General features: G+C 37.8%; 2 protein-coding genes across 4 annotated transcripts; one reads left to right on the forward strand and one right to left on the reverse strand.

Annotated features, from left to right (window-relative positions):
* Positions 1 to 9,212, forward strand: LOC121317951. The gene is made up of 10 exons (XM_041254047.1): positions 1 to 67; positions 154 to 242; positions 1,331 to 1,531; positions 2,249 to 2,455; positions 3,786 to 4,019; positions 4,890 to 5,040; positions 6,407 to 6,516; positions 7,201 to 7,314; positions 7,600 to 7,749; positions 8,241 to 9,212. The coding sequence occupies exons 2-10, from the start codon at positions 156 to 158 to the stop codon at positions 8,373 to 8,375; spliced, it is 1,389 nt and encodes a 462-aa protein (XP_041109981.1). The 5' UTR covers positions 1 to 67; positions 154 to 155; the 3' UTR covers positions 8,376 to 9,212.
* LOC121317930 (WD repeat-containing protein 91-like) lies at positions 8,420 to 23,325 on the reverse strand. 3 transcript variants are annotated; one of them, XM_041254025.1, is made up of 16 exons: positions 23,232 to 23,325; positions 22,116 to 22,259; positions 21,132 to 21,311; positions 18,109 to 18,316; positions 17,604 to 17,686; positions 17,215 to 17,324; positions 16,605 to 16,782; positions 15,988 to 16,146; positions 15,423 to 15,616; positions 14,397 to 14,547; positions 14,192 to 14,286; positions 13,846 to 14,005; positions 11,894 to 12,002; positions 10,647 to 10,759; positions 10,337 to 10,534; positions 8,420 to 10,039 (listed from the first exon to the last, which is right to left on the reverse strand). In XM_041254025.1, the coding sequence occupies exons 1-16, from the start codon at positions 23,313 to 23,315 to the stop codon at positions 9,872 to 9,874; spliced, it is 2,334 nt and encodes a 777-aa protein (XP_041109959.1). In that variant the 5' UTR covers positions 23,316 to 23,325; the 3' UTR covers positions 8,420 to 9,871. The 3 variants fall into 3 exon arrangements, with proteins under 3 accessions (XP_041109959.1, XP_041109969.1, XP_041109962.1); XM_041254035.1 differs by having other exon boundaries at positions 23,271 to 23,288; XM_041254028.1 differs by lacking the exon at positions 23,232 to 23,325 and adding an exon at positions 23,106 to 23,223.
* Between the last annotated feature and the right edge of the window lie 1,584 nt (positions 23,326 to 24,909).

A 24,909-nucleotide genomic window follows, 5' to 3' on the forward strand; every position in this document is an offset into this window, starting at 1 on the left:
ACTCTTTATTCTATTTATAGAGACTTCAAGAGAAGAGTTTGGCATTTGGAATCCAAGAAGGCCAGTGGTAAGATATCTAAAGACAAACTTGAATTCATTTTAACAATGTGTGCATTATTTATTTAATTTTCTATATTTTTTTTTTCTGTTAAGCAATGGAGCACCGTTCATATGGGTCAAATGAGGGCAATGCACCACTTCTCCCTAAATCACAAACGGGAGAACAGGGCTCAGGAAGTGAGGTAGGCTAACTTTAATTATTGCATCTTACCCTGGAGAGCTTTCCAACCTTGGGTTTACGAGCAAATCCCTGGTGTTCCCTAAAAATAAAAGTTGGCTACTATCTCTTCTGACACACCAACATTAGAAGCAAACAAGCATTGGAGACTCTAGAGATGCTGCAATCAATTGTTGATCACCATGGCTTTTATTTTGCGAGCCTACATTAAACATTCATTAATCACTAAGCACTTTGGTGCTCTGAAACTTCATGTAGTTAGCTACCCAGAAACACATACTTTCTTTTTGCAGTGCTAGTCTAAAGATCTTCCTTTATTTTTTTGTATTTGTTTTGTGATGAGGAATTGCAAATTCTAACAACATTGAATGTCTTCTTGCTTTTTAGTTTCAATGCATATACTTATATTACTAGCATGCACATATGTGTTTCCAGTTATGCACTTGTTCTGTTGTTGTTGCTTTCAAATACTAACATATTCTCAATGCATCCATTATTGTTGATTATTTGATTATGAAATTGGTTTCTGATTGTACATCTAGTTTCTGAACAAATTAGTTGCTGTTCTTTCATCTGACGCAAATATAATGTTTGTCATGCTAAAAGATTAAGATGTTTATCATGTAAATCGCTGTTAAAAACATAACCACGTGTAATTATTCCTAAAAAAAAAGTTGTTAAAAGTTCATGGAAAAAACCTTCAAGCTGAGCTCAATCTTGGGAAAAGTTGGGACTGCTGGAAAACAGGATTTCCAGAGTTTTTGGTGACAGTAATGCCAATATGATGACTCTTAAAGTGAACTGGCTTTAGGGTGGCAAAGTAAACTCGCCTCTAATTATAGTACAATGCATGTGTGGCTACATTCCATTAAAGTGACCACAGCCTTTACCATACTATACTTTACTTTATTTTAATACTTTACCATTGCTAATCACAATTTGAAATGCTCCACGTGTCTAATCTGCAGTAGCAAGGAAGAACTGGAACAACATTACCAGTGGATATTTCATAAAGAAAATGTACAACAGGCAACAATTGCAGCCAGGCTGGTTGAGGTGTGCTGACCCCTGTGTCTGTGTGCTCTCTTTCAGAGGAGAGTGCAGTCCTGCTCCCTGACGAAGGTCTTCTTTGTGTGTCTGCTCGCCTCGGTCATTACAACAGCCCTGGGTGTGATTGTGGTTGTCTTCACCTCACCCAACAGATCTGAAACTACTGATAGTAAGGTGCTCAGTAACACCCTTCCTCCAGTGGACGTCAAATACAAGTACCTTAATCACATGGATAAATCCAAGGTATTAACTCTGGGATTTGCTTTTGCGGCATTACATTATAGCTATGAAATGAAATCAACATTGGTTATACACAACACTCCACAAATATGAAAACATGAGTACAATTATAATTGTATATTCCCAGTTAACTATTTCAACACCAAGTAACTTTGGAATGAGACAACCTTACCATAACTAATTGAATAGTATCAGTGTCTATCTCATGTGAGTGGAGTTCATCTTTCCTAGTTGTCTTTAAGGTCTGCAGTGTTGAAGAGTTAAACAGTAAGATTATTGTAAATAAAGAATGAGATAGTATTTGCCAGACATGTGCAAGGGCACAATTTTCCAAGAGGAATTAAATCATTTTAGCAGTAAAATATTTGAAGATTGTAATGTAACTAGTCCTTATTGCAACTGATTTATGCCTTGCTAATTTTATACTGTTACAATTGTTTTATTTCTCAGAACACTGGGCTTAGCTTCCAAACAGGGCTCAATGTGTTATTTTTACTTTCTTGTGTTATTTCCCCGGTCTGTTATATAACATGTATAATGCAGACTTTAAACCTGGCACAGTCCAGGTAGGAGCTCATTTTTTTCTCCAAGGTTTGTATGAAATGATACAACTTATTTTCCATTCATTTACTGACAAATGTTTACAATTGTGTACTTTTTAACTAAATGATAGTCCGTTTACTGACAGGTGGCAACCCTTTCAAATCTTGTGCTTTCCAGCTTTTTCAATTAGAAGGTGGAAATGTACAGTGGGCAAGATACCTAAAAAATCCTGACCGCTATAGCTCCAGGGAGGAGCAGGAATTTGGGGACAGTATAAACACCGAAGAAGCTAAAATGACAGCATCTACTTTACTAATGAAACCAAATGGGTGCAGAGTTCCTCACTGGCACTTTAACGCCAATGAACATGGATACCTTGTAAAGGTAAAACCAGCAATAATTTATCAATGAACTAGTTTTTTTTTTGTTGTTTTTTTTTTTTTTTGTAAAACATTACATACTGTCGCTGTTAAACGTTTAACTACATACATTGTTGAAGTAATAAGGCTATTCATCCTACTTCATAACTACTCTGCATCCTTACAAGTAGGGATTCCATCTGGCTAGACTCTAGTAATTCTCCACTTCTCCACCCTAAATTATAGTAGTTACAACAATCAGTCCATGTGTACAACTCTACAAAAGACTTGAAGTGGATTTGATAGCTTAAATAGAGAATGATATTGTATGGAGGCCTCCAGTATTCTTGTAGTCATTACAGTCTGTATTTCAGATAAATAGTTTTAGCAAATAGCTGTATTACTTGTTTGAATCAATGTTTTTAATGTTTTTAGTACCATTTTGCTAATACTGCTAGTGACACGTTTGATTTTGTTTGTATGTGTGATTGTAGTATTTTTGTAAGCATTGCAATAATCAGTTAATAATACTATGTAACACAATTTTTGTTCCTTGGTAGTAAGTGTTATTTCCTAATTGCTTATGCCTCAAAAGTATAGAAAATGGCTATTATTCCCCACAAACTTTGCTTTTGTGACCAGGATGTAAATACAGTATAATTGTAAATCTCGAAAAACTACTCACTTCTAAATCTTTTGTAGTCATCTTTGTATTACTTTAGTATAAATACATGTTAATTTGGATTCATATGTTGTTTTTTTCAGACTTTATGTGAACGAAAAGACACACATTTGCCCATTTTCCCATTGGAAATAGTGATATTTTGAAATATCACTGTCCTGGTCACAAAAGCAAAGTTTGTGGGGAATAATAGCCATTTTCTATACTTTTGAGGCATAAGCAATTAGAAAATAACACTTACTACCCAGGAAGAATTTTTTTTTTTTTTTTGTTACACAGTGTAATTTTAGAGATAGACACAACTCTTAAATAAGACATAGCTTGTTGTGTATGCTTAGTACTATTGTACTGCAACTAAGGACTCAAAAGTGAAATACTGGTTATGTATACAGTGCTCCCCCTTTGCAACACTGTAGTCAGGAACCATAGTTAAGAGACCATGCTATTTGTGTGCCGCCTTATAACGAGAATACTAGTGTTAGTGTAATGGCATCAAAGATGACCGTACCACCTTATAACTTGTACTACAGTATAAAGACCTGCCTTATAAAGGGGAAGTGCTGTATTAAAACTAAAATGTTTTTTTTTTTTAATTACATTCCCAAAAATAACTATAGTGTTTATATAGATCAATGTGCATGTCCAAAGTATTTATTTATTTATTTTGTCTCAGGGCAGTGCATGGATTGGTATACTGGATGCAGCACCCTTTGCTGTGACCTCTTTCAATGTCACAGCTGGCCAGGTAATATTCCTGCCCCGAAGTACCCTTCACTGGTTGAAATGCGTCGGAAATGAAGACTGCCTCTTTGTGCTCTTCTTTACCACACACGAGGAACTTATAACACTGGAAGTCAACGATGTCTTTCACTCCACACCGAAAGATATTGCAGCAAGGTCACTGAAAGTAAGAAAAGCAATAAGCCTTTACATTACTGTTATGCAGTATTTAAGAGCAATGTCTTACATTTACATATTTATAATCAGTATATCTATATAGGGGCTAGAATGCACAGAAGTTAAGTCTATAAAATGTAATTATAATCATACTCATGGGAGAGCAGGACTGAATGGCAGGCAGAGTTCAAGTAAAGACTGAGGTACAAGTGCCTTTTATATAGTTTTTTGTTTTGTTTTGTTTTGTTTGTTATCTTAGGTTTGTAATTTGTTTTCCTGGTACAGTAAATTGTTGGAATCTGTTTTAAAAATGAGCTGTCTTTTAAACTGGTGACCAGCTAGGGGTTGGGAATTGGAACAAATATTTATTGGGATTTTACTGGGCACCCAGCAGGTATATAAAATCTCATACAAGGTTTACAGCAAATAAGTACATTTAGGACTGAAGACAACAAACAGTTGATGATACAGATTTTGAATAGAACATGTTTTTGTGGACCAGCTTAACTAGCTCTTCCACCAGCAGTCTGAACCATCACCACCAGGTACAACCCAGACAGGCATCAGTGCTGACCATTATATCATTGCTGGAATTTCTTCTGGGCTCCCTCTCCCTTATCATAACGTCATTCACAATAACGAAGGAAAATATGGCATTTTCCATTTTAAGTTTGTATTTCTTGGTTTTTGGTTTTTAAGTTTGGGCTTGCTTGTGACATTCCATTACTTACATATAAAAAAATGTTTAGCTAATAAGGAAGTGTGCAACTGTACACTAGTCTTTTTTAGTTAGTTGAAGTATAAGCTGTGTTAGATGGGTTTTGTTTATATGAAAAATGTCACATTGCTGTAACAATGTCCTTCTCATTTTTTGTTTCAGCCAAAGGGGGGGATTGATTTTATCAAGTCGTTCAAGCCCAATGGAGTGCAGAACGTTAACCTTCCGCCCAACCTGGCACAACTTGTAAAGAAAGCCAGCTATGTGCAGTCTGTTGACAGTAATGTATGGAGGTACTTTTACGATCTGAAAGGTACTGTCAAAAAAAAAACTTTTTAAGTAATCAAGCAAAATGAATACTTTCTTGAACCTATCGTGACAGGGTGAAAGGTTTATGAGGACCCTTATGGAAAAAAAAAAAACATATATTTTTAATATATGGTAGACAAATATGATACTTATATTTTTCATATACAGAAATTGGCCCCTTTTTTTGTAGATTTGAAATAGATTTTAGTCTGTAATCCATACATTTATTTTATATGTTGAAAATATGTGGTGCACCATATATTGTCATTAGTCTGTAATCCATATAAGTAAATATATGGATTACAGACTAAAATATATTTTAAATGTATCCCATATATATTTTAAATCTACAAAAAAGGGGCCAATTTCTATATATGAAAAGTATAAGGACAATATTTTTCTACCATATATTAAATATATATGTTTGTTCCATAAGGGGGGTGTTATCATAGTATCAGATATCATTTTTTTTTTTTTATGTTTGTGGTAACATATTATTTTTCTCTCTAATAAAGTTGATAGTGTATTTCTCACACTCTCTTTTCTTTGTCAGTCCTGGGTCTGTCATACAAAGAGTGCAAGAGAAAGCACACTCTCAACTTGACTAGAGATTGACACTTATAAACACATTGTGTCATTAAATCTAAATAAAAAAAACATTAAATTAACGTACTTAATCTGTTTATATAGAGCCTGTTGTGGTCTAAATGTTTCGAATGCTTTGTCATTGACATTCTCAGTGCAAGATCTACACTCTCAGTGAAGTTACAAGTGCAGCTGCCGCTAATAGGTTCCAATGGGGACTTAACTTCTAATTCATTATATAGGTTTCAAATGTGCAGTTTTGAAAGAAACACACATTTTATCAAACAAGTATTTTCATTTCAAAACATGATTTCTGACTAAAGGCTGAAGAAATCTGTTTTGAAAGCCATGCTTTTAGACTGGCATACACTTACTGGGTGAAACTGTCCCCACCTCTTCACTGGCTAATAACAGTAACATGCTGAGGTGAAATGATCCAGGAAGTGCAAGCAAATAGCTGGAGAATAAGGCATAGAAACTTAGAGCTGCCTAACCTGAACTCTTGAATTAGATATTGCACCGCCAGAGCTAGACTGCCCTGGTCATAGGATATCTCTACTTATGGAGAGCACCAGTCTGGCTGGGGGGATGCAATGTTATTTCATTCTGCCCAGTTCTACAGTTCAAATTTAAGAACAAGTCAGGTATTTATTATTAAATTACATTTAAAAAGATCCTTAAGTAACAATGCATCCCTTAATTCCCTGTGTCACATAGCTCCTCTGCATTTAAAAAACACCTTTCCAAGTAATCACATGGCTTTCTTCCCTCCTTGTCTATTGCAGGCTCCAAGCAATACAAGTATCCAGGAGGAGTCATGCAGTGGGCTCGGTATACCACAAATTTACAAAACCTCTCTGCAAATGAAAAAATATTTGGCCAGTCTCTGCATTCTGTAAGATTTGTTTAACTCTTATTCACAATGCCCTAGTATACCATAGTAAAGCATATCAAAGTGTATTCACACATCAATTCGTGGTTTTGCTAAACATTATAAAGAATGGTACATTTTACAGGGGTTGTGCTGCATGATTGAATTAGCTCACACAGTAGGAGATCTTTAGTCTTTGTGAAAATTAATAATCAAATATTGTTGACTTTTGCTATAATTGAAGTCTTCACTCAACAAACAAATAGAACCAGATAACAGTTGCTGTAGAAGCAGCAATTCAAGATCTCCTAATCACTCTTGTTCATTTCTGTAACATTAAGATAGTATTTTCACCTTCCAATTAAATACTGGAGTAATTATGTGTATTAACAATAAATATAGGTTTACTTGGAGTCAAACAAGTCAAGCAAGGTGCCTGTCAAAGCATATGGAATATCCAAGTAGTAGCATGTTTATTATTAAATGGCGTTTGTTTGCTCTCAAGCAAATCGGACAAGTGAAGCCATTTGTGTTTAGAACGTGGTATCTTAGTTTATCTTGTGTTGTAATTAAGTGGCTTTATTTTGAAGTCAAAGAAGCCAGCACAGTATAGGACAGTTTGGCAGACTTATCAGATACATTTTATAGATACTTTTGTGAATAAGGCTCATTGTCTTAGATACAGAAAAACTGTGTGTTGTTTTCCAGCATGAGGACACTCTCACCATTGCTACAATGCAGATACTCAGCAACGGGATGCGGCAGCCACACTATCATTTCAATGCCAATGAAATGGGATATGTGATTCGTGGATGTGGAAAGGTAGTGATGTAATTCACCTTGAGTATGTATTGGCCTACCAAAACATTTAATGCTTGTTCTGAGGAGAAGGGTGACTGCTTACTGGTAGAGCATCAGATTCAGTGACTCCTGAATTGTTAATGAAGACAGCAGTCAAGAGCAGTTTCATGAATATCAGTTTTATTTGTATTATAAACAACAATATTGAAATAAATCACAAGTTAAAGCATTGTGAGTAGGGCTCTATGTAAAACAAGTATTTCTTTATTTTAACCAAATTTGTATTTTATTTTTTTACATGTGTAGATTGGCGTGATAAGCAAGTCGTCAATAGTGACTAACTTTGACATCAATGTTGGAGATGTTTTCTTCTTTCCTCATGGAGCCCAGCATTATATTAAAAGCACATGTGACGAGGACCTCTTTCTTGTAATTGCCTACAGTACCGGCAACGAGGTGAGAACACATCCAGTTATACAGCTGAAATCAATTATACAAGTCAGCTGCTTATTTCCATTTTATTGTAATGCCAGACGTGTTGAAATCTATATTACAAAAAGAACCAAGCAATGCTCATATCCTTTTCTACATCTTGTAGTCACTTAAAAAGGAAAATTCTAGAAACTAGGCATGCCCACCTGAAACAGGTTTATGAGGTAGTAGGGCTTCCATGTCATTACTGGAATGGAAATGGAAACTAATGTGTGGCACACAATTACTCCACACTAACTAAATAATGCACCATCGCCACATGTCAACCCATGTGATTGTCATTCACAGTATGTTTTCAAAATGCAATGATCGCATGTTATATAGGTATTGTGAATAGGGTTTTAGTCTTACACATGGAGATGATGTTGTTACAATTGCAAAGAGGACCTAAAAACTATGAATAAGAAATGTTGAGAAATGGTGAAATAATAAATAACATTTTCCTTTTTTGACAGCTGCAAACCATGAGTATGGATATTTATTTCCAATCTACAGCAGACTTTATTTTAGCCCAGCTTTTCCGGAAGCCCCAAGAAGAATTTGAGAAAATTCCAACCTTCAAGATCCCTCAAGATATTAACATGCCATAAAAGAATATACAGGACTATTGACTAGCATGTGCATTACAGATGTGTTTAGTGTTCGATCTTAAGCAGACAGTATAGCTGGAATGCAGTAAATTTGTTCAGCTTCATGCCTTCCTTGCTTTTCGGGGTTCTGTTGTCTTCACTTTGTAATATGTGACAGATGCAATTTTTGCAGTGCAGTAGATGTACTAAGTGGTCACTTTAGCACTGTATAGCAGTAACTGTATTGAATGTATACAAATCAAAATCCAGAAGTGCTCCTCTACAGCAGTTCTAAGACCTTGTTCTAAGTAGATATTTAATTACCTAACTGAATATCTACGGTAGGTTCAAGAACTTTGTACATCATGGTCCTAGACTGGACAGGAATAAAAGACCACCATGTTATATGTTGGCTACACACCACATATAGGAATTTCTTTCTCATGTACTGTAGCACATTAGCAATATAATTGCTGCTGTAGGTAAAACCTAGTTGTATGTGGCCCTACACCTTATATAATCATTTTTTTAAATGCTAAAATATTTAAACTTTAAAGAACTCTCTTCTAACTTTCATTAGCTTGGCTGCCTTAGTATATGGTATATTTAGCACAATTTCTATGATGTGTATTGTATTTTTAAAAGTTAAAAAATAAAATAAAAAAATGCTTGTTTCTTTTTTATAGAAATATGATCACATTTTGGACTTAAGAAATGCAGTCATTATAAAGTATTTTGGAATAACATCAGTGACTTGAGAAATAAAAGACTGTGCTTAACAATAGCTTGTAGTGACCATACACTTCAGAAAGATAATGCTTTATAATTTGCAATAAAATTCTATTATGAACCATAAAACTGAATTCTGAATTCTTCTGCGTTACCAGAGCCTCCTAGAAAAGCCTCAGCAGTACTTATTTGTGTGTGCTAGCATAGGGTTTCGTGACATTACTACAATGCTTTGCATCTACTGTGGTTAGAACAAGGCTAGTACGAACCTGTCCAGAGCTTTTTTTCAACCAATTGTTAAACTGAGCTTCTGATAATCTCCAAAATAACTTAAATCATTTAATTACAGTTATTTACTCTTGAATGGACTGGCCTTTAAGCAATGTATTGGCTAAAAGAATGCTGTTTTTTTATTTTATTTTATTTTTTTATGAATAACACTGTTCTTCATTGACAACAAGAAAGAATATTTAAACATTCTTTAAATAACTTTACTGGCATCCAGTACAGTACACAATTTATTTGTTCAATATAAAAAAGGCTACAGTCATACTGTTCCTGGTAGAGGAAGACAAAACACTAAGTACACCATTAAGACCGTACACAACTACTTTATTTTGTCTAACCTCATATTAAGACTAATTATCTGCAAAGAAGTTTGGGAAGTCATGGCACAATCAGCTGTCAAGTTTGTAGAGTCAAAACAATAGTAAAAGGCTCCTCAATCATTTTAAGCAGCGGGCTCCACATTTGGCTTTGTTCTGACAACTCTGGCCTGGCCCTGCTCCCTAATAGGGTTTCTGTGCCAGCAGAGTGCTCAGTTTTATCTTGCCATCCATGGAGGCTGTAAGGCATGTCCCACAATCCATAGCTGTGCACCAGTCTACTGTGACAACTGGGGCTTTGTGTCCCCCCAGAGGCAGGACATTCTCCAGGCCCTTCTCACCCTCATGCAGCTGCAGAAAAATGGAGACACACACACCCAGGAATTAAAAGGGGGAAATAAGGAAACAAACCACCCGGTTGAGGAAATATGTATATCAATAATAAACAAAAGTAAATAAGACAATTCTGTACTTGAGGCAAATCATAAACCAAACTAAACACATTGAAACTTTGATAAAGTGGTCCATAACATCTGGTAATTATCTCTGTTAGGTCTTAATACCCAAATATTCTTTATTATTAAAAGATAAACAACTCACCGGTATTTAACTTCCCAAAATATGCTTCCCCTAAAGCCTCCCTCTTACCCTGTAGATGAGCCCTCCATTGGAGGAGCAGGTGAGCACATAGTTCCCCTCGGAGTCGAAGGCAAACAGCCGGCCCCGTGGCACCTGGACCTGCTTGTATCCACTGTACCCGGACAGGATGAATGGGCCGGTAGCGTCCGAGGGCAGTGAATACTCCGACTGCTTTACTCCACTGCGGTGGATATTCCACTCGATGAACTGGAAAGGATAAGACACATTTATAGTTACACAGGCAAGGGGTCTTTTATGGATGGATTTTTGGTCCAAGAAAAATCCATTTACATAAATTCTTATTTGGTGGTAGCTTTACCTTCCCATCTTCGCCAATGCTAAAGACGGTGTTCTCATCATAGCTGAACTCCACTGAATACACTTCTCCGTCGTGAGCCTTCCAGCTCATAGCGCTCTCATACCGCTGCATGTCTGCGAGAGAACAGAGGGGTACCAAATCAGGTTTTCAGTATCCTTCCATCCATCAGCAGTTCTGCTAGGTAAAACTGGTGCCTGTCACAGTGGCTAGTCACTAAATGTTTTACCAGTCACTGCTTAAAACATCATTGTCATTCATATGATATTTGTCAATTCTTAAAGAGATACACATATACGTAGTTATGGAGAATAAATAGGCCTATGTGAAAAAGAAAAAAACACACATATATATATATATATATATATATATATATATATATATATATCGTATAGATATATATATATATTTCCTTTTATATATTTTAAAGCAGAAAAGGAAATAAAATTTTTTAGAACAAGTTATTTTACACCATAGTACTTAGTATAACTGAAAACTACAGGTATAATATGAACGTGAATTAAAGCATTTTATAGCGATTGGCTCAGGTTCCAAAGAGAATTGGAGCTGAAGAGAAAGACTGCATTACCATAGTTTGAGAAAACTGAAAAGATAGGAGGATCTGCAAACTTACATAAAACCAGACTGACATATCTAGCCTAAAGAGAACATGCACAAAACAATACAAAAATAAAATGCACTTTTGCTTTAATTTCAACTGACATACGAGGCAAAATCAATCTTCTCATGGATGAAAACAAAATAAACAAATCTTCCCCTCCAGGAGGAACGAAAGTAAGGGGCATGGATTGAATCGGCCTATCGGTGATTTGCTTTATTAACAAACATGCGTGCAAAGGCAGCAACTGCCGAATCACTCATTCACTGGCGGGTGAAGTCTTTATGGGGCGCAGTCTAGAGGCACACTCATTTGCTCTTGTTAGCAACAGTCAATGTGTCACAGATCTTTTGCTGCCCGTCAACTAGCTTTTGAAACCATCTCTGACTGGTATTTACCAGTTAATGGATACGCTGATCCATCCCTAACACTTAGAAGTCTACAGAAACTAAGCCGAGACCTCTATGTGACACCAAGTTTTGAGAAAGATCTGAAACTACCAGCATATCAGTGTTATTGTGGTAACTGACTAGCCTAAGGTCATTTATGATTTGTTTTAATTCAAAGGTGATTTGTACACGGAGTATCTCTAGGCACAACCTAATATCTGCTAACATTCTTTCTGTCTCACCGAAAAGCCGGATGATGCCGTCAGCAGCTCCAGTGACCAGCAGGTTCCCGTTGTGGTTGAAAGCAGTGCAGTTTATAGCAATTGGCCCAGGTTCCAAAGAGAATTGGAGCTGAAGAGAAAGATTGCATTACCATAGTTTGAGAAAACTGGAATGTGGTACAAGCTGGAAAAACACACTTTTAAATTCACTGTCATTTTAAGTGGACACTAAAACTACATTGTGAATTGTTGGTAAAAATCTCACTTCCTGTACTGTTCCATTTGACAGCTCTCGGTACCAGATAGAATTACAGTGGGAGACTGAAATCCTCAGTGTAACTGTAGCAAGTTTCTCCAAAGGTTTCCAAACTCAACCGTGTCCATGACGGCAGTAAGGGTGACAATGTATTATCAGTGAGGACAAGACCACTCATTTCATACGATAAAAACTGATTGCGGTAACTTTCAATCACTGCCAGAATGATCTAGCTGCAACTAGGGATGTTGCGATATGATGATAAAAAGATAATCGCGATATAAATTCTAACAATTACTCTATCGTCAATAGTTTTAATTATTGCAGTAATGTATTTACTTATATTTATGATTTTGCCCACTTTGAGAAAGACGCATCAACTGGACAGAATGCAAAAAAAAACTACAATAGGAACATCCAGGAGTGGTGATAATTAACGTTCCACTGGGTTTTATATAGCCACAAAAAATCAACAACAGCAGACAGTGAGAACAACAGAAACAAACTTTCCTTCTAAAAAAAAAACCAGATAAAATCAGTTATCTGGGATAATTTTGGTTTAAACTATGCCAAGCTGCTGTTCTTTCAAAAGAGCAGCAAACATGTTCACACATTTAAGAGAATACCACCTCTTTACAAAGAAGCAACATCGTGTTTTTTTTTTGTGATCAGTTTTTTATTTATTTATTTATTTACGACTTACAAAATACATTCTACTCTAAACCCTCCCCCTTAATGGCAACCCCCTTCCCACCCCAAGAAAGACCCCGGAGGCTGAATTCATTCAATAACAGGTGAAGGTCTGTCCAGCAAGGTCTTAACCCCCATGCCCGCACAGTCCCCTCCCCAGCACCATGGACCCGAGCGGTGGAAAGCTCCATATGAACAATATCCAGAAAAGAGAGGATCCACTGACGCCAGGGAAGGGAGTGGGGGGGGAGGCTGCTAATGAAGGGCTATCATTTTTTAGCTGCTGTGAGGCCGGCCAATCAGATCCGTTTTTGTTTAACATAATGTTCAAGTGAAGAGTCATCATCTAATAATAATATTGTAGGTGAACAAGGAATCTTTCTACCAATATATATATATTAGAAAGTTCTGAACAAGCTATAAGGAAAGGCTCACCACCGCTAATATCTACTCAGATTTATTCTATTTATTAATTTTCACATGCTCAGGCTACATGACCAGCTCTGCTTAGAAATGCGTTTAACTCAATAATAGTGTAGCTATTGGATTTGGGAATAAGACATTTTTATCATCCTTAAATCAGACTGACAATTACGAGAAACACCCAAACTAATCAGGTCAAAAACAAAACCAAACCTTTTTTTTAAATTTTTTAAATATGGACTAATCTTGATTAAAATGGCACTTTAGTTTATCTACAGTAATTAACACCTATGTTTTGTAGATTTTTTTAAACTGTTCTGTATTTAAGATATATTGAGTGTTTTGTAAATATCTGTTGCATTATAATTAAGCACCATTTTTTATTAAAAACAAGGTTTTAGCTTAATAAATAGTTAGCATTTTAAATCTGGAAGAATTCTTTTTTTTTTTTGTATTTCTTTGCAAAATATCGCGCTGTATCACAATCATCGTGATAATACCCCACAGAACAATCACCTGAGAAAATGTTCATATCGTGGCATCCCTAGTTGCAACGTATAAGGAGTCCACTCAACATCATACAGGGTCCTTGACTTTGAAGTACCTGCTGTTTGACAGTCTTGGTATCCCACAGTAGCAGTTGTCCAGGGACAGCACTTGATCCCCGGGCCCCGCTCTCGCTCAGGGTCCCAGAATGCGGACAATGGGCAGCAGCAGAGCAAACAAAAGAGGTTCCACTGGGGCTGCACGCCAGGGACAGGATCCTGAAAAACATAATATCAACACACAACATACAACATACAAAACATCAAGGGAGATTATGCAAGCCCATTTGTGAAACCAATTGTAGAAAACTCCAGTTCACCTGGAAATAAAGTAACCAGCAGAGAAATGTTTAACCCCGTTGTGACTTAGACATTAGTAGAAGCCAAGAAGCCTGAATTCCGTACCTTGGGTGCACGTCATCGATCATCATCTCGTACAGATTCTTCTTAGCCTCCGTGTCATACAGCCGCACCGTGCCTACCCCACTCCCCAGCAACAACTGAAACAAACACAATAACTGACATTACTTACTTATTCATTTCTATCATTTTCACTATGACAACAGCTGAACAGTATACATTTTTTTTATAACTTGGATAACGTACATACCAGCCTGTGTGGTTTAGTTGCCCACTCCAAAGAGAGAAGAGGGGATTTGGACATAATTGTTGCCTTGGTCTGCATGAGAGGATTAAATGACCAGACCTTAATGACCCCATCCACATCCAGACTAGCAACTCTCCTACCAGAGCAGTCCACCCTGAACCAACACACATAGACAAAATAGTTTCAGTGCTAGAAACAGCACAAATCAAACACATAACGCCAAAGAGTAACATAATATCATAAATAGGATATGACATTGTTTCATTTAATTTGACCTTGAGGCTCTATACCACTCTAGCATGATAGTGGGTTTGCTTTGTTTAAAACAGGTTCAGTTTGGGTGCTCCCAAGTGGCGCATCCGGTAAAGGCATTCCGTGTGGAGTGCAGGATGCCCCTTATAGCCTGGAGGTCGCCGGTTCGAGTCCAAGCTATTCCACTGACAACCGTGGACAGGAGCTCCCAAGGTTCACTGCACACCAGCGACCCCTGTAGACTGGCTGGGTGCCTGCGGGCTTGCCTGTAAGCTGCCCAGAGCTGTGTTGTCCTCCGACACAAAAAATAAAAATACAATTGGACATTTCAAATTGGGAGTAAAACGGGGCAAAATCAATTGGCAGCTGTGACGTCCAATTAAATTTCTGAATAAACCATCTTTAGAAACAAAATAACAAGATACTTTAAATGAATTATTATACAGAGTGAAAGACTGACATCAATAACCATATTTAATAAAATGTACATTTTAGATTTAAGCAATAGGTTTACCAAGACTGCTGAATAATACCGAAATGGCTTGCGAGTAAAAGCACACACATTACCTCAGTTTGTTGTAGCTTGTGGGTTATTATAAAGCAGGTTAATTTAAACGTTAGTAATTGTGGGTAGTCAGTGGGGCTGCTCACGTTAGTGCGGGCCAAATCAGGATCACAGGCAGCATATTAAGTACAAGGTTCATAGACAATAACGGATTCGTTGTATCTCACATACCTGACAGTTCTCTAAAGACCCACGGCTGCACCCAAACCCACCTGCAGTGCATGATAGAGGAGTGATGCTCCGAGTACTCCTCCTGACTCAGTTTAATGAAGGGCTGCTCGATAGCACCAGATAGGCCCCCTCCCTCCACACAAGTTCGGGTCTGTTTAGTGGGTGAGTCTATGTGGTCAACACTTCCTTCTGGGTGGGTCTCTGTCTCTAGGCTTTCACCTCTCTTCTCCATGCTCTGTGGGAATAGATGTTAATTCTGTGTTGGTAATTCCTACATCTTTAATACTCCTGAATGCCATACAGTTCTTATTTCAATAAACAGCACTACGATTGTAATATACTAAGGATACTGTCTATTTACATGTTAAGAGCAGTTGAAAAACAGCTTGTCTCATTTAATTTGTAAAAGTGTTACTGTCTGTTGTAATGGAATGCCGCTAGTGGTTAATGAATTAATAATACCTCACATCTGCATCAGACCTGTCATTACCTAGCTTGGTCTTTTAAGATGCTTGTCTTTGAACGGCATGGTTTGCGGTTCACTGCATTCACATTCAATTCCATGGGCTGAGATGCCAATTGATGACAATGTGTTAAGGCATTTACCTGGGCAGGGGGTTTGGCGAGCAGCTCCTTTCTTTGCTTCTCATGGTCCTGGTGTCTTCTCTGTCGTGGGTTAGCAGACCCTGAGTCACCCACTCCTGTGCTACTGAATAGAGCCTTAGAGTCCTTGGAGGAATTTTGAGGATCTTTCAACTTCATGCTCTGAAACAGCACAAAGAAAGTGATGTCGAACAGGAAATTAACAAAATGATGAAGATCTCACATTCAGACATATGCAGTATCTGTATTAAACAGCACTGCACTGTGTGGAAAATCAATGTTAAATATAAACTCACCAACAGTGTATTTTTACTTACTGAATTTGAACATGTATAGGATTAAACTAGACGGTTTGGACCTCTTGAGATGAAACACACCATTTACAAGGATAAGGACAGGGACAGAGTAAAGAAAAGGGACAAAGCAAGAAAAGAAAAATTTGCCTTGCATCTCTTTAAACTCTTAATAGACTACTTGCATGCACATTGGAGTAAGTATTACTTTTTCAATGATTTGTTTTCCTAGCAGAGTGTAGGAGTAGAAGAGAAGATGAGTAATAGGTGGGAAGCAAGAAAATGGCTACTGGCCAACAATTGCCACTGCAGAATGAATCAACTAACATGACTGGCTGCAGCATCTCTCCTCCCCATTGAGACGCTGGCCTGTGTTGGCGAGGACCCAGCCCCTTGGGGTGTCTTAGCTGGTACACGCTTGCCCTGTGAGAGCAATGAGGACAGGAAGGAGCTGCTTTGTGGCTGGGCAGTCAAGTTGGCACTGCGCTGACTAGATATCAAATCCCTGCAGGGGGGAAAAAAAATGATCCAGTGTTTTGCACGAACAACCAGATGCAGACACATACCACTGAACTTCAAACCAAATACATAAGTTACTAACAAACAACCGTTCAATGACAGTAAATTCAATATTACATTTTTTTAGTGGCACTCACAGGCAGCAGGGCAGGTTCTTTAAGAACCAGCCTTCTCACACAATCTCTCAGGCCTTAGATCTAATTTGTAGTGCACATCTATTTATCTTCAAGTTAAGGCAAACCAAGAGCCAAATAGTCTGTTGTTTTGACATCAAGGGTACCATGCACCATATCCAGAGTTACAACCAACAAGCATTACTGCCCCATAGCTGTCAGCTCAACTAGGCCAATCTAGCCCCTATTTCTTCGTCCTCTAGTTCCATGACCACAATTCCCTCTCATTCAACCCCAGTCCTCACAGCTCAGTGTCTCCCAGACGGTCCACGTTCTGTACGTAGGGTGGCAGTTTGTGGTGAACCATCTCCTCTTCCTTCTGCAGGCGGGGTTGCTCTGCCTGCAACGCAAACACCTGCAGTGGGAGCAACACATGCACACGGTCACCCATAGGAGGACAGCCAGGGATCCACACACTGCTGCAAGACAGGGCAAAGGGGATGAGCCACTCATAAGGACATGTGGTAAATGTTTCTACACATTTTAAGTATCTAGTGAGGAACACTTATTGTGAAAGAGTTTCATATCATGACAAATATTTTCAATATACATAGATGCTACAGAACAGTTATGTTTACATTGTGATGCCTGCTCCATATTCAACACAAAGTCAACCCCACCTTTTCAGTCTTACCGTTTGGCGCAGTAGTTCATTCTCTTCCAATATGGCGGCACTGCGCTGCACTTCTGTGTCAAAGCTCAACAGCACTGGGAGAGGTAGGCTGGTTAAGAAAGAAGAGCAGCATTCCCGTGGGAAGGGGCAGCTTTGCATGTGTTGAGAAAACACATTTTTTTCTGTGAATGTACTACTCAATCAGTAAGCAATATGTCATTTTGTATTTGTATACTGTTTTACTTCCAGTGACACAAAGACCTTCTTCATAGTTGACAAATGCCTATATTAAGTGTTTCCAAAAATTTGAAGCAGTTTTAAAACACAGTAGCACAAACAGCAAAGTGTTACAAAACAGTATGTTCACAAAAACAGCACTAGGCATTATAAAATATGTTAATTTTTAAAAAAAAAAAATTTAAGTGGCGACTTATTGGACTATTTTTGCTATGAATTAGTAGTCGTTCTACGCCTAAATGTACACATCACTGTCAAAAAGAAGACAGCGACGGCCTGGAAAGGATATGCATACACTGGAAGAGGACGCTCAGGAAGTTGTGCAGTGAGACGAGGAAGGTGTCCGCCCACTGCCGCGAGAAATAGGGTGCAAAGATGGAGTTCAGCTCGGGAGAAGCGATGAAGGGCAGAACGAACCAATCCCGCCACTCCGTCTGGCCCTGCAGCTCTTGTGCCTGCTTCTGGAAGAACTCCTGGGTCTTCTCACTGCGGGCTGTCTGCAAGAGGAAAATCATTTTTCATTTTTCATGCATACAAAGAAAATTAGTTTTAAAGAAGAGCATCAAACGGTGTGGTCTAATGTGTTGTGCTAAGAAATGGGGGGTATACTGGCCTAAGAAAACAGTTTAACAGTGGAGATTTGTTTGCCACTACCGTTCTTTTTGTATTATTTTTTTTATTTAATTTGCTTCTCTAATGTTGTGAGAAGAACTGACTCTTTTTGTTTTGTGGAGTATTTAATTTGGTGCAGGAGCTTTTAAGTTAACAGATCTGATGGACATTATTAAGATATGTTGACAATATAATATTATGGTAGAGGCATTAAAACTGGTTTCATGGAACATCGAGGCAGTAAATCACCCTATTAAAAGGAAAGAAATTCTTATGTACTTATTTTGTTTTTATTATTTTTTTCAGGAGCTCCTGTCTTGCACAAGTCTTCTGTCATAGATACCTGTATATGCAGCATAAACTAAATCATCCCGAGTCTGTCTTTTAACAAAATAAGCACTATCAAGTGATTTGACACTGCTGTGCACTAGATGGTGCTGGAGCTTACATATGCAATCAATTACGACTGAAAAAGGCTTACTGTAATTAAAACACAAACACATTGGCATGTTTTACTGCAAACTGTGATTGTACCATGTTTAATATGTTGTAAGTCAAACACAATATTGTGGTGGACCTCGCATGTGTAAATTTAATTTTGACAGTTCATGGTTTCTGTTGTTGATACAGTACATTTTTATTGGACCAAATTAGTGAAATAATAAACACATATTGACCTGTGTAACCTGTTCACAAAGCTGGTTTGTTTTGCCAGCCCAACTACTCTCCATAAACACTATGTAACACAATTTTTGTTCCTGGGTAGTAAGTGTTATTTCCTAATTGCTTATGCCTCAGAAGTATAGAAAATGGCTATTATTCCCCACAAACTTTGCTTTTGTGACCAGGACAGTGATATTTTGAAATTTACCTATTTCCAATGAGAAAACGGGTGAATGTGTGTCTTTTCGTTCATATAAAGTCAGAAAAAAACAACATATGAATCCAAATTAACATGTATTTATACTAAAGTAATACAAAAATGACTACAAAAGATTTAGAAGTGAGTAGTTTTTCGAGATTTACGATTATACTGTAAATCACTTTCACGAATCAGCCCCCAAATGTAGTCTCCCATCATGTTCTCGTTATACTGTCCTTGGTAGCAGCGTTCAAAGTCCAGTATACCCTGGTGGAAGCGCTCGCCTTAATCCTCTGAGTACGCTCCCATGTTCTCCTTGAATTTATCAAGATGAGCATCAAGGATATGGACTTCGAGGGACATCCTACAGCCCATTGTGCCGTAGTTCTTCACCAGAGTCTCAACCAGCTCCACATAGTTTTCGGCCTTGTGATTGCCCAAGAAGCCCCGAACCACTGCGACAAAGCCGCTTTCTCTTTATTAGTGAGCTTCTTGGGGAATTCATTGCACTCCAGGATCTTCTTTATCTGTGGTCCGACAAAGACACCGGCTTTGACCTTTGCCTCAGACAGCTTAGGGAAGAAGTCTTGAAGGTACTTGAAGGCTGCCGACTCCTTATCTAGAGCTCTGACAAATTGTTTCATAAGGCCCAATTTGATGTGCAGTGGTGGCATCAGCACCTTCCGGGGATCCACCAGTGGCTCCCACTTGACGTTGTTCCTCCCCACAGAGAACTCGGTCCGCTGTGGCCAGTCCCACCTGTGGTAGTGCGCCTTGGTGTCCCTGCTGTCCCAAAGGCAAAGATAGCAGGGAAACTTGGTAAAACCGCCTTGGAGACCCATCAGGAATGCCACCATTTTGAAGTCTCCTATGACCTCCCAGAAAAATGCAGATATGTATCCACTTAGGCAGCTGGAGCTAAACTGAACTGGTGGGCTTAAGGCCCCTGTATTTATACTACTACTTATATTACTGGAAAGTTCTAGAAGTTACTCCAAGTTTACTCAGCACTGAATCTATCTGGAATGTTCTGCAAAATAGGTAAATTTCAAAATATCACTGTCCTGGTCACAAAAGCAAAGTTTGTGGGGAATAATAGCCATTTTCTATACTTTTGAGGCATAAGCAATTAGGAAATAACACTTACTACCCAGGAACCAAAAAAAATATATATTTGTTACACGGTGAAATCGACACAAAATGATATAAATTTGAAGACTTGATCATGTTTATTAAATTAACGAACAGATAACATCACTAGCTTCAAGACCTCAAGGTCTCTTCTCAGATGTAAGCAGAAACATATTTTATTGATTATGTTTGCAAATCATGTATCAAGTATTGTCAGATTTCTGGAACAATATAAATCTGAAAGTATTCAAAACATTCCATTCCTATGGTAACTGAATGGGATGCTGAAAAGTTACACAATAGCAGTAGCAGTGACACAAAGTAACTTTAGAAGTAATAAAGTATAGAATGTGATTTTGGCACTGTGGCAGGCTGAAGCCGCCATGCATAAAATTTTTTTATATATTGCCTGTGTTCGTGTGTGTGTAGGAGCGAGTTTGGGAACCGGCACCACTACCACTACCACTACCACCACCACTACCACTACCACTATCACCCAGTTTGACAGTAATACTTAAAACATGGACATGATAAAAAATATAATCTGCCGGTTTCACAGATATCAAAAAACAACAATCTTGCACTATTTTACCGAAGATAATATTAGATAATCCAATATTAGTGTTAACCTGTGTTGTGAAACCAGACACATAAGTATTATTTTTACCCTCAAAACAGTTGCGTGTCAGTAATCAGCGGTCCTGTACCTGCACAGTGTACACCAGGTAGTACCGGTAGAGGCTGGTCCTCAGCTTGTTCACTGTAGGCCGGTAGATATCCTCTAGACGACTGAAAAGCCGCCTGTCAAGATATCCCCAGTAATCCCGGAGCCCGGGCAAGTCATAGCTCTGAATGAATTGCTGCAACTGCTCAATAATCTTGTCCACCTTTATTGAGAACACAGAAATAGCAGACAGACAATAACAGGTTAAAAAAAATGTCAGAGAAGATGGACCCTCTAAAACAAAAAAATGATACACTGTACTATTTAATTAACAGTTTAGTAGAGAAAGGCTAGCGAAAGATAACTAATTAAATCTATTTAGAGTCGTGCTGAACAATTAAAATGGGCATGGATATAGGTATAACTATATTATATTAGTTTACTCGCTAGCTGTTTCAATTGAGTTATCTTTCCTAGACCTCTATAAAGGTCTGCAGCATTTATTTATTTATTTTTTAAATTTGGAATCGCCAATTATTTTTCTTATTTTCTCCCCAATTTGCCAAGCCCAATTACTGTTTATTTCAACCCTGCTCACTGCTGCCACCCTCACGCTGACTCAGGAGGGATGAAGACAGACACATGTGTCCTTCGAAACGTGTGCCATCAGCCGTCCGCTTCTTTTCACTCTGCAGGCTCGCCATGCAGTCACCCCAGAGCTACAGTGTCAGAGGACCACACAGCTCTGGGCAACTTACAGACAGGCCCGCAGGCACCTGGCCGGTCCACAAGGATCACTGGTGCACGGTGAGCCGACGACACCCTGGCCGACCAATTGTGTGCCAGCCTCTGGGAACTCCCACCTACGGTTGGCAGTAGAATAGCTTGGACTCGAACCGGCAACCTTCAGATCCTTTACTGGATGCACCACTCAGGAGCCTCAGTAGGTCTGCAGCATTTAAAGTTGTAAAATAGGTTTGACGTTTTGCAACGTCCCCTGACAACATCTGAGTCAGTGTCAACCTACCCTGAAGCCCTTCTCCTTGTCCGCCTTGATCTCCACATCCAGGTGCCTGAGGGAGCTGGTGAAGCCTCTGAAAATCAGGTACTCCCTGACAAGTTCATCTGTCCTCTCCACTGCGGATCCCATGGTCTCCTCAAACTCAGAGAACTGAAAAAGAATACAGAACAGCTAGCGTACACATTCTCTGTAAATATTACCAAATGTAAATATTTGTTACAGATGGCTTTAGAAATATTTACATTTTGTTATGACAGTTATCAATAACTTGCTCGAAAGAACACACAACCATTTGCGTTCATACATATGTAAAGTCTCGGATTGCTGGCCCTGGGCCACATCGAAAAGGTGGCCTAAATCTAGGCTGGCCTATGGGCTGCCTTTTCTTTCTGGTAGCATTCACATATGAGAAAAGGTGGCCCTGAAGCGGCCCTGGGCCGCCTTAAACCGCAAGCGTGAATGGGGTCTAAGTATGACATACGCAAGGGAAATACGTGCATTAAACTGGTGGTTTCTCCACCACCTAAATAATTTGATTAATAGAATCATGAGTATTGGCCTTCTTGTATTTACTGGTTTTTTTTTTTTTTTTTTTTTTTACAGTGCAAGTCAATTGAGATATGGTATCTTGTTCCAAGAGATCAAGTGACTTGTCAAATTACAAACATTAATATATTTTTCCATGACGCAGAAAGATGTACATTTTGAATTCACTGTTTTATTTTTTATTATGAAAAAACAGAACAAAATATGAAATCTAAAAGATTTCAAGAAATGGTGTAATTGTAGGCAAACACAATGACCTTATCACCCTCTTTTTAACACGTTTCCGTACTGTACTGTGTAAATAATACCCACGACAATGACTGAACGAGCTAGTAATGCCCTAGTAAAAGGTTATATTTTAATGTTTGTTTCATTAAATGAATATTACAATATTGTCAAAAAAATACAAGAAAACGATAATGTAATTGTATTATGCAATACATGCCATACCAACGGGTTATTTTCTAAGTTGAAACTGTAAAATCCACAAAACACTTTTTCGCAAGTAGGCTTGCAGCTGTATTAATTATTGCATTTTTGGCAATCTACACAAAAGCTAGACATAACATTACTTACGATATTGGTTTTGTAAAAATAATTTACTCTGACACTAACTTCCTGTTTTCCCTCCGTGTTTTGTGTGTCATGTGATCGGGTCATTAAAAAAAGTCATGTGATGAACGTGAACCCCACTCGGCGCACTAACTCCAAGCATTCTCAGCTGTGTGTTGCGAGCCCACATCTTGTCAGCATTTTAACTTCAGAGCGAGGCCAGCTTCAATAATCTTAAAAAACAAACGTGCTGCCAAATTTGCTAATAACATTTTAGCTGCATAAATTACAGTTATATGAAGGTGTTTTCTTTGTTGAAAAGTAAACATTTAAACAATATAATGTTCAGTATTTTCTTATCAATAACATTTAAAAGCACGGGGCAGGGACTGTTGTGAAACAAGAATAACTGAACTGTGTTTTTAAAAATCATATCGCAAAATAAATCGTCTTAGCGTCAGATGCGAACTATATATGTAGAGCAGTTCAGCATCCATCTGTAGTTATGCTGCGCTTGTGCTATATCTTTGAAAAATCAAGCACTGTATGTTGTTTTTTTTAACAACAGTGTGCTTGATTTCTGAGTCATGCATACCTCACTGAGCTCTCATGGGCTTTCTAAAATACCGACGCCTCAGTGTACTGAAAAAAATAGGGTACAGATAAGCTGGCTGACTACACGAGATTGCTTTAATCAACGCGTTTATTTACTGAATTAAAAAAAAAAAAAAAAATCCTACCTTTTATTTTTTTAATTTTGATATGTATGAATGAATTATTTTTTAACAGATGAACTCTTATAAATTACTTTTAAACGCATACCTTTCATTCCTGTTTCCGAAGACTTTGTTTACACGTGAAAACTATGGGAAATGTTGTTTTATGATATGTGTGCTGTGAATGAAGTTTGTTAAGACAAAACAAATAAAAACATCACCAATCTCTCAATAACAATCTCTGCTCGACTTTTATCGGCTTATCATCACACGTTTAATAAAGCAACAATAAACATGCTCCCAATACATCGTTATATGAGTATGTAGGTCTAAAAATAATAAGTATGTCTGCCCGTGTTAATGTGACAAAGTGTTAATAAATATGATCGAGTTTCCTATGAAATGTAACTGTTAATAGAATCCTGTACAAGTATATCGATGTTAATAACAAACCTGTTACAAAAAGATTGTTTTTATTTTTGTTTGTTTTTTCCTGTATCTGTTTACTGCTGTCCAGTCAAATCCTGTTTATGTATATTTGTGTTTATTTGTTTGCAATTGAAGAGAGTTTTTGGATCACACTGGGATGACAATAATATTAATAATAGTGATGCACTGTGCATTCTTTATAGGACAGGAAATATTACTGTAATTTTAAGGCAACAAATCTACTTTGCATATTTCACTGCAATGTTATAAAAAGTTACATTTTAATTTAAAATACAGAAGAAGCCTGAAGGCACAACAAAGAAGCCCGTTCCTTCCTTCCAGTCTATTTTGTGTCCAACTCCTGGCAGAGTCCATAGTCCTATAATTGCACTCTGCTTCAGTTTGTACTAGTCTCTGTGTCCCCGCTTGAGTACAAATATATCTCTATTGGGTTGTGATGGTTAAATAGACCAAGTCAAATAAAATAGACCAATAGAGTAATAAATAACATCTGGTCTCTCGGTTTAATATCAGACTAATATTATTACCTCTGTCTC

This window comes from Polyodon spathula, chromosome 1, assembly GCF_017654505.1.
Source record: "Polyodon spathula isolate WHYD16114869_AA chromosome 1, ASM1765450v1, whole genome shotgun sequence".
Lineage (NCBI taxonomy): Eukaryota > Metazoa > Chordata > Actinopteri > Acipenseriformes > Polyodontidae > Polyodon > Polyodon spathula.

Coding starts and splice junctions, on each gene's coding strand:
- LOC121317951 (XM_041254047.1), top strand. CDS start 156: ATGGAGCACCGTTCATATGGGTCAAATGAGGGCAATGCACCACTTCTC. Junction 1,532..2,248: donor ATCACATGGATAAATCCAAG/GTATTAACTCTG, acceptor TGTGCTTTCCAG/CTTTTTCAATTAGAAGGTGG. Junction 6,517..7,200: donor TTGGCCAGTCTCTGCATTCT/GTAAGATTTGTT, acceptor GTTGTTTTCCAG/CATGAGGACACTCTCACCAT.
- LOC121317930 (XM_041254025.1), bottom strand. CDS start 23,315: ATGACCCGATCACATGACACACAAAACACGGAGGGAAAACAGGAAGTT. Junction 17,325..17,603: donor ATGAACTACTGCGCCAAACG/GTAAGACTGAAA, acceptor CTCCCACTGCAG/GTGTTTGCGTTGCAGGCAGA. Junction 14,287..14,396: donor CAACTAAACCACACAGGCTG/GTATGTACGTTA, acceptor TGTTTGTTTCAG/TTGTTGCTGGGGAGTGGGGT.